This window comes from Vigna unguiculata, chromosome 7 (assembly GCF_004118075.2).
Source record: "Vigna unguiculata cultivar IT97K-499-35 chromosome 7, ASM411807v1, whole genome shotgun sequence".
Taxonomy (NCBI): domain Eukaryota; kingdom Viridiplantae; phylum Streptophyta; class Magnoliopsida; order Fabales; family Fabaceae; genus Vigna; species Vigna unguiculata.
The window spans coordinates 19,351,946-19,361,447 of NC_040285.1; the positions used below are offsets into that span (position 1 = coordinate 19,351,946).

General features: G+C 40.1%; 1 protein-coding gene across 1 annotated transcript; it reads right to left on the reverse strand.

The window, feature by feature from the left end:
* Positions 1–7,300: 7,300 nt before the first annotated feature.
* LOC114191267 lies at positions 7,301–8,908 on the reverse strand. Its single transcript, XM_028080439.1, has 4 exons — positions 8,876–8,908; positions 8,245–8,686; positions 7,917–8,131; positions 7,301–7,735 (listed from the first exon to the last, which is right to left on the reverse strand). The coding sequence occupies exons 1-4, from the start codon at positions 8,906–8,908 to the stop codon at positions 7,301–7,303; spliced, it is 1,125 nt and encodes a 374-aa protein (XP_027936240.1).
* Between the last annotated feature and the right edge of the window lie 594 nt (positions 8,909–9,502).

Genomic DNA, 9,502 nt, shown 5'->3' on the forward strand with positions numbered 1-9,502 from the left:
ATTAATTTAATATTTTTGTAATATGTTTGACCATGATAAGTCATAATATAACCTAGGTGGCACGGGTCTAATGCTGTAGGAGTGGTGAGTGGTATGTGGACTATGGATGTGTTGGTTTCAAATTCCAATTTTAGGTTTGAGTTTAATTGGATGAAGAATAAATGTGTGTGTGTGCATTCATAATAGAATCATATGTTATGTGGAATGTATTTGGAATCGGTGTAGTGCTTCGCGGCACGAGGATGGCCGCCAAGCGATAGCAATACCATGGAAGTCCCTAGAGCGTATGGCGCTTGGTGGTGGATAATGACCCGCCAAGCGATAACCTTAAAATAGTGGGTTTGGAATCTGCCTGGGGCCTAGCGGCAGGAGGTTTCCTGTAACATCCTGATAAGATATTACTTAAATAAATAAAATAAATCATTTATAAAAAAAATTTGTTCATTTATTATCCAATCATTTCCCAAGACACGGGAAATTTTAAAACTTTAAAACTTAATAATCGCGATATAAAGTCATAATATTCTCAATTAGTCGTTACAATTCCAAAGTCAAAAGCAGAAAAACCAATAATTAAATTACATGAAAAATTTAATAAAATAAGTCTTTATAAATTTCCATGTAATCTACTCCCGCTCTCGCCACTAAGCATCTCTTGGCTCTCCTGTAGCATCATCTGCTCTCGGATAACAAGTTACCTGATCATCGCCACACACAAACAGGTAGGGTGAGTTATGCACATATATAAAATAAATATGAAATAATTCCACCCCAAATCTCATAAGCATTAAAAAACCACTTTCACGAAAACAATTATAGAGCATATACACACGTAAAGGAACTCCCTTAACCTGGTTTCCTTCGCTTAACTTGTGAGTTCTTGTCTTCTCCCTCGACCACTATGTCACATAGCACTTCCCTTCAAGTCAACTCTTCTATTCCATTGTTTCCTCTGAATTCAGACTCTTTACAACACTCTAAGTTTTCCAGTCTCAAAAACTCTTCTATTTGCCTTATTTTGCCTTTTTAATAAGGTCCTTAATTATGGTTAATGACCAAAATACGAAAATGGCATTAAAATGAATGCAATTGTCATTTAAAGTCCATTATGGGCTGTTTTTCCCAGCCTCCCTTGACTGTCCATTGCCACTACTAGGGTTTCTCTACCCTTTCACATTCATGTCAAAACTAAGTGTAGCAAAAAGAAAGTTTAATTCATATCTACCAAGGTTTGAACCCATAACCACTCAATTACAAAGCAATTATACAACCAATTCAACCAATCAATGTTTCAAGATAATTCATATAATCCTAAGGTTATATTATCACCCAACATGATCAAGCATATTAAAATAATAATAATAATAATAATAATAATAATAATAATAATAATAATAATTAAATAACGCATAAATGACATACATAGGACCTGAACCCAAGTCCTCTCACAATAATTAAGTACTCTCAACCCTTTAAGCTAGTACTTTTTCACATCACTTCAATCAATTATTAATGTCATAAAGGCTCCCACTACCCGCATTTATTAACTAATTATTTATTTAATTAATTAAATTTCACGAGTCTTACATTCCTCCCACCTTACAAAATTTTCGTCCAAAAAAATTTGGACTTACTAGGAAAAAGGTGAGGATAAGACTTCCTCATGAGATCCTCCATCTCCCATGTCATCTTCTATGTTGCCTCATCCCAAAGCACATTCACCAGTCCGGCTGGCATGGTCAGATCCTCTCATACTTGCACTTCATCTGCTTCTAACACGTGATCTGGACTTGCAATTTATTTCCTCATCTGCGAGACATGAAATACATTATGCAAGTTGGCCAGGTGAGGAGGTAAGGCAATCTCATATGCCGCTAGTCCAATCCTTCGTGTAATCTGATAAGGTCCTATAAATCTCGGAGTCTACTTCCTTGATTTAAGAACCCTTTCGATACCCGAGGTTGGAGTAACCCGGAGAAACACATGATCTCTTTCATCAAACTCCAATGGTTGTCTTCTCTTATCAACATAAGCCTTTTGCCTACTCTGGGTGGCTCGCATCCGATCTTGGATTAATTTGACTTTTCCAGTCGTCTGTTGCAGAAACTAAGGGCCAAGCACAAAAGCCTCACCATCCTGATACCAACACAATGGACTTCTACACCTCCTTCCATACAATGTTTCATATGGCGCCATACCGATACTAAAGTGATAACTATTATTGTATGTGAATTCCACTAAGGGTAACACATCATTCTAATTTCCCAAGTGGTCCAGCACATATGATCTTAATAGGTCCTCTAGAGATTAGATAGTTCGCTCAGATTGACCATCCGTTTGAGAATGATAAGTGTAAGACCCAAGAAAATTAAATAGTTAATTAAATAATTATTCAATAAATGCGGGTAATAGAAGCAATTAAAGTATTTAATGTGGATTGTTATGACGTGGAAAAGTACTAGCTCAAGTGATTGAAAGTACTTAAATGTGTGAGAGAACTTGGGTTCAAGTCCTATGTATGCCATTTGTATGTTATTTAATTATGAATTTTTATATTATATATTTGAAAGAGTGATGTGATCACATTACCTTAGAATTGAAGGAAATATCACAACTGTAAATTGGTTGACTTGGTTGTTTACTTGCTTTGTGATTGAAAGGTTGTGAGTTCAAACCTTGTTGAAAACTAAATAATTCTCTTTTTGCCAAATTTTCCTTTGGCATGAATATGAAAGGGTTAGAAACCCTAGCAGCCAATAGAGAGGTAACCTAAGGATTGGAAAACACTTGGATAATTAATCATTGATTAGCCTTAATCTATTTTTTTTATTAAAAATTCGTTTTGAGGCATTAAGGGGTAATTAGGAGAGAGTAATTGTGAGAGAGGAAAAGGAATTAGAGAAAAGAGGCTGGGAGTTACGTGTGAGGGTTTGGCAGAAGCTTTTTAGAAGCAATTCGCACTGTGTAGAGCAAGGAGTTGGAGTGCAAACCATTGTTAGAGTGCAAGCAAAGGACAATGGGTGATTTTTGGGTTAGAGGCACGTTCAATTGAAATTTGGAGCGAGGATCAGAGGTTAAGGGAGTTGTTTATTGTGTGTTTATCCCATGATTGTATGATAATATACTGCTATGTGAAAAGTGCATGAACTTTCCCTCTTTCTGATGCTGTTTCTGCACAATTCTGGGTTCTGCCCAGAAACCGCCTGGCGGGCAAGCATGTGCCGCTAGGCGACACGTCAGTTTTGTTCCCATTTTTGGGGTTCTGGTATGAACTGCCTGGCGACGAGCCTAAACCGCCAAGCGATGCGTGATGTTCTAACACTGTTTTATTGCCATTTTGGGTAATTCCTCATGTATTGGTCTTTTAATAAAATTATATAATTGTGTAGTTGCAAAATACCATGATGATTCCACTGTTTGTGTAATTTTACATTACTGCGGAAAATAAAGTTGAGATAAATGGTGATATGAACCCAGGAAATTATTGTATGTTGGGGTTGGATTTATATTGATGTATGTGGTAATGCTATGGTGAGTAATGTATAGTAAGATTGGGAATTGAATTGACAAATTATGAGAGATTTATTATGTTCTTTTAAATCTGGGGTTCGATCAAATTCTGTGAAAGCCAGATTTTAGGTGAGTGCAAAAACGCAAGTTTCTGGTAAGGAACTGATATGCCGCCAGGTGAGGATGTGGGGGCAGACCCAGTTTGGGTGTTGTGTTGGGGGTTGCTGAGAGGAAGAGAGAGTCTTGATGATTGGAAATATATTGGACAATGATGTGAAATTGGGAAAAAATAAAAATAGTATGCTCACGTTGTAATACATCAAATGTGGCAATATAAAGGATAAGATGTTATGATTCTATTAGTTGTATGTGGTAGGTAAGTCGAGTCTAGAACCTAAACAGAATGATGGATAGTAGTAATTGGGGCTATAGAGGCTGGGAAGGTATGATTTACTTGAATTGTGGATTAGGAACCTTGGGAGATGTTAATATAGTAGATTCAGGAGTTTATAGGAATGGTGGAATTTAAGTGGAGGGTAAGTGATGAGAAATTGTTTGGAATTGTTGTGGAGCAGGGGTAGCAAGTTGTTGATTTCAAGGCATTGGGTTGGGGTTTAGCTATGAACTTGATTGAGAGATTATGAAATGTTGAAATATTTGGTAAAGGTATAGGCCTTGTTTAGGGGACTTATCAATTGTGAGTAATAGATACAAGAACCATATGGGGGTTGTGAATGATCAAGAAGGTAACATTAAGTGCATAAGTGAATTATGGACTGCTGGGATGGCTTTGGTACTAAGCCAAGTTGTGTTGGGTGCTAAAAACCAGTGGAACATCGCTACTGTGATGGCGCTTGGCGGCTTGAACATGTGCGCCAGGCGATAAGACTAGCGTTAGAGGTCCATGCACCGTGTAGCGCCTGGCGGCAAGATATGTCTCGCCAGGCGGTGACTGAAAAACAATGGGGCTGGGTGGGCACTAGCGCCTGGCGGTGAGCAGGTACCACCAGGCGGTCTAAATTGATTTTGCCTGGTGGCGTGTAGGTTACGCTAGGTGAAAATGTTGTTGTCCATGGTTCGTTGTGTGTTGTTTAAGCAATGATTCTATGCTTGGATCGGGAGATGTTGTGCCATGAGCGGGTAGGTTCATGGATAGTGGATAACATGTGATGATATGAGCGGGGAGGTTCATATCCAGTTACTCGCACGTAGGGATACGAGCGAGGTAGGTTCGTATGTTCCGTGCTCACGTTTGAGAGATGGCACGTGCAGGGAGGTACGGGGCTGGTGGATCACATGTGTTGGACTACGGGCGGGCAGGTCCGTAGAGCAGGACGACGAGCGGGGAGGTTCATAGAGTAGGACTACGAGCGGGGAGGTTCGTAGAGGTAGAACCACGAGCGGGCAGGTTCGTGGAAGCTTCATATTCCCGAGTCCAAGGCTAACCATTTGGGTGATTTGAAGGCTATGAAGCCTTGGGGTTAAGGTCTTGGCCAAGAACTAAGTAGATTGAACAAGATGGGTGTATGACTTATCTTGCATGATTTATACATGTGATTTTTATTTTCTCAGCTCACCCTTTCTGTTTGTGTATGACGATGATCGTGTGATTTGTTACACGGGAGCAGATGTTGATACAGGTGATGCTGAAGATGCTTAGGCGACGGAGTGAGGGCTAGCTTGGGGATTAGAGCTAGGAGATGTTGATACAGGTGCTCACGTTTATTATTTATGTTATAAGTTTTTGGCGTGTGTTTTCATAATTTAAATTTTTCCCGCGTTTGTAATTAATAATATTGCGACTTTTAATATTAAATATTTTCTTTTATTATTTATTTAAGTAATATTCCTTAGGGATCTTACATTTGGTATCAGAGCAAATGTTTTGATTTTTTTGGAAAAATTGGAGAGTGAGCTGACCGTTTATTGTGCGAAATTATGTGATGTGTGTTTGATTGTTAGAACCTGATAGTATTTATTTTAATCTTTAGCTGTTTGATTTTAACAGCTGGAATATGTGGCGTGCACAGGTAATGACAAACAGAAGGTGTAGAAATACCGCTGGGGCTAATGAGATTGCTAACGCAATCCATAGGATGGTGGATGCGATGCAGCCTGTGGTAGCACCACTGAGATCCATGATCCCACCTGTTAGACCTGTGACCATGGAAGACTTCATGCGTCATAAGTCGGCGAAATTCAATGGGAAAGGCACCCCAGATGAGGCAAACACATGGTGTTGAGAATGCGAGAATATATTCAGAGTGATAGTGTGCACGGAGGCACGTAAGGTGAATCTAGGATCCCGATCTGACACTATGCTTTTTGGCACTCCGTGTAGTCTCACCACTTTTCGCACATATAATTCTGCTAACTTGTCCATCGACCACTTCTGATTCATAGGCAGGAAATGTGCACACTTCGTTAGTCTGTCTACAATTACCCAAACTGAATCATGACCCTTCGTCGATCTCGGTAGATGCATCATGAAATCCACCTATATATTGTCCCACTTTCATGATGTATGTCCAATGGTTGCAATGTACCTCCTAGTCTTTGATGTTCAATTTTGGCCTTTTGACATACCAAACATTGAGCAACAAAGTCTGCCACATTCGTCTTCACTCCGTTCCACCAAAATGACTCCTTCAAATCTTTATACATCTTAGTCATACCTGGATGTATGCTAAGACGAATCTTATGACTTTCCTCCAGAATCTACCTCCTGAATATTAGTCCTCTCAATACACACACGCCCCTTTCTGATAATCCTTCCCTTTTTTCTGTTCCTAGCCATTCCGCATACTGTTGTAACTCCATGTCACTTTCCTGTGCCACTCTGATTTCTTCCAAAAATTCATTGGTGACCTTTAATAGACTACACTGAATGAAATCTTGTTCTAACTGCATTCCTAAATTCATGTCTCAGAATTTCTCAATTAACTCCAACTTTTTTCACCATCATGCACCACATCTGCACTTTCTTCCTGCTTAATGCGTCAGCTACAACATTCGCCTTGCCTCGGTGATAGAGCAATTCAAAGTCATAATCCTTTAGGTACTCCATCCACCTTCGCTGTCTCATATTCAGCTTCTTCTGATCAAACAAGTACTTCAGGCTTTTATGATCACTGAATACTTGAAATTGGGAGCCATAAAGATAATGCCTCCACGACTTAAGAGCAAACACGATAGCTGTTAGCTCCAAGACACGAGTTGGGTAATTCTTCTCATGTACCTTCAATTGTCGAGAAGCATACGACACTGACCCCCTTTCTTGCATCAGTACACACCCCAATCCTTGATAAGAGGTGTCACAGTACACCTTAAATCTTCTAGCAATGCCTGGAATCACAAGTACTGAGGTGGTAGTCAAACACCTCTTCATACCCTTAAAGCATTCTTCACACTTATCCGTCTAGGAGAACGGCTGATCTTTCCGTGTGAGTTGCGTTAATGGACTCACCTTCTTTGAAAATTCCTCCACAAACCTTTTGTAGTAACCTGCCAGACCCAAGAAACTTCTCACTTCAGTTACGGTCTTAGGTCATTCCCACTTCAGCACGATTTCTATTTTAGCCGAATCCACTGCGATACGTTTGGCTAAGATTACATGTATGAGAAATTGTACCTCTTCTAGCCAAAACTCGCACTTAGACAGCTTCTCATACAATTAATGCTCATTGAGTATCTCCAATACCACTCTCAGATGATTAGCATGTTCCTCCCTAGTCCTCGAATAGATAAGAATGTCGTCAATGAAGATAACGACAAACTTATCCAACCAGGGTCAGAAAATTCTAATCATGTAATCAATGAATATTGTTGGTGCATTCGTCACTCCAAATGACATCACAAGATATTCATAATGGTCGTATCTTGATCTGAATACTGTCTTTTGCACGTCATCTATTTTGGAGAACATCTCTGCTCCCTTCAACTGATCTAGCAAATTTTCGATCCTTAGCAGCAGATACTTGTTCTTGATGGTCAATTTATTCAGCTGCCTATAATCCACACAAAGTCGCGAACTTCCATCTTTTTTCTTCACTAATAACATCGGGGCTCCCCACGGTGATGCACTTGGTCGGATGAACCTCTTTTCAAACAGATCCTCAATTTGTTTCTTGAGTTCTGCCATATCTGCAGGTGCCATTTTGCATGGGGTCATTGACACTGGACTTGCACCAAGAATCAGATCAATGGTGAAGTCAATGTCTCGATCCTAATACTTCATCCAGAAAAACATCCACATATTCATCGACCATCGGTATGTTTTGGATCATCTCTGATGCACTTTTGTTTTCTGATTTGGCCATCACCATAAAACATGTGGCTCCTCTTCGCAGCTCCTTCAAGACTTCCTGAGTTTAGATTAACTCCAACCCTTCATGTTCTGGAAATACCAAATTGCACCGTCCATAATCAATCATGACGTGGTTGTTAGACAACCAGTCAATTCCTAGTATAACATCCAATCCCTCCAAAGGCAAGCACACCAAGTTCACTTTGAATCTACGACCTGCCACTTCAATCGAACATCCAACACAAACTGAACTGGTAGCTACTTGACCCGCATATGGAGTTGAAACTAGCAACTCACAACCCAAGTCACTTTTCTCTAAGCTCAATTTCACCACACATGCATCAAAAATGAACGAATGTGTTGCTCCAGAATCAAACAATACAAGTACTTTATGGCCCATAAGTAAGCAGGTTGTAGTATGAGATTACCTGATTGAGTCGCTTCTGTAGTGGTCATTGCAAAGGCCCTTCTAGCATCTCTAGGTCTCTCGGATGAAAAGGTTGATGGTTTCTTCGGCCCAGTTGTCTTCTTATCTGGGCATTGATTAGCAAAATGCCCTACCTGATCACATATGAAGCATTGGCGACTACTTCCCTGTCCGCTAGTTTGATATTTCAGTTGTGGGCAATGCCTCTTCAGATGCACTCCACCGTATTGAAAACATTTAAAATTTCCAGGGGTGGTAGGTGGTCGGCTGTATGGCTTCTTCATCTGCCTAGCTTCTGCAACATTCTTCTGATGTCGACTAACTAGACCAGGGCCCTTCTCTAGGTGCTCAACACTCTTTGTCTGTTCTACCAAGGCTGAGAATCTTCTCTCCCTCAAAGGCGTTATCACCTTCTTTAGCTCATGTTTGAGTCCTCGCTCAAACTTTAGACATCGCTATTCTTCAGTAATGGCTTGTGAGTAGTGCCTCGCCAGATGCTCAAACTTGTTCACATATTTCTACACCGTCATGTTTCCTTGTTGTAGTGCCAGGAATTCAACTTCCTTGTCCTGCTAAGCTGTATCAGGGAAATATTTCTCCAGGAAACGAGGCTTGAAGTTAGCCCAGTTCACCTGTTCTTCCTGAGTCTGCATTTGTTGTTGCATTCCCGCCCACCAGTTCTCTGCGTCATCATTCAGCAAAGTAAGTGGCAAACATGAGTTTCTGCTCATCACCGCAGCTCATCATCCTGAAAATTTTCTCACACTTGTGGAGCCATGCATCTGCTTCATCAGGAGAAGCTTTGCCAATGAACTCTACGGGCTTGTGTCGTAGGAAATCCTCCACAATTGGCAACCTGATTGGCACGATCACTACTCTGGGCTGCGCTGCTACGAGTGGTTGCATCGCGTCCACCATCCTATGGATAGCCTCCGCGATGTCGTCAACGCCATTTCCATTCCTTCTCCTGATGTTGGTAACCACATTTTTCAACTATTAAGAATCAGTTCACTTGGTTAAACAAAACCACCCACAATGAACTGATGCTTTTGTCTTAATTGAGAAGGAAAAAAAAATAAGGAGAAAAAAAAGTTAATATGAATGTCTTAGATCAACACAAGGAAGGTTTCTTGATAGTTTAAATGAATGTTGCAAAGTTTACTTTTATTTGTACAATAATATTTTAAGTTGTACATTGGAGGAATTACTTTTGCAAAGTGAAACATCCTAAACCAAAATGTTAATTGAGGAGGGATTAC

Bases quoted from the DNA above. Each gene is read 5' to 3' on its own strand.
- LOC114191267 (XM_028080439.1), bottom strand. From the start codon at position 8,908: ATGCAACAACAAATGCAGACTCAGGAAGAACAG. The intron at 8,132-8,244 runs GTAATCTCATAC...AATTGAGCTTAG, and splicing joins TACAGAAGCGACTCAATCAG to AGAAAAGTGACTTGGGTTGT. The intron at 7,736-7,916 runs GTATTTCCAGAA...ATGAAGTATTAG, and splicing joins ATTATGGACGGTGCAATTTG to GATCGAGACATTGACTTCAC.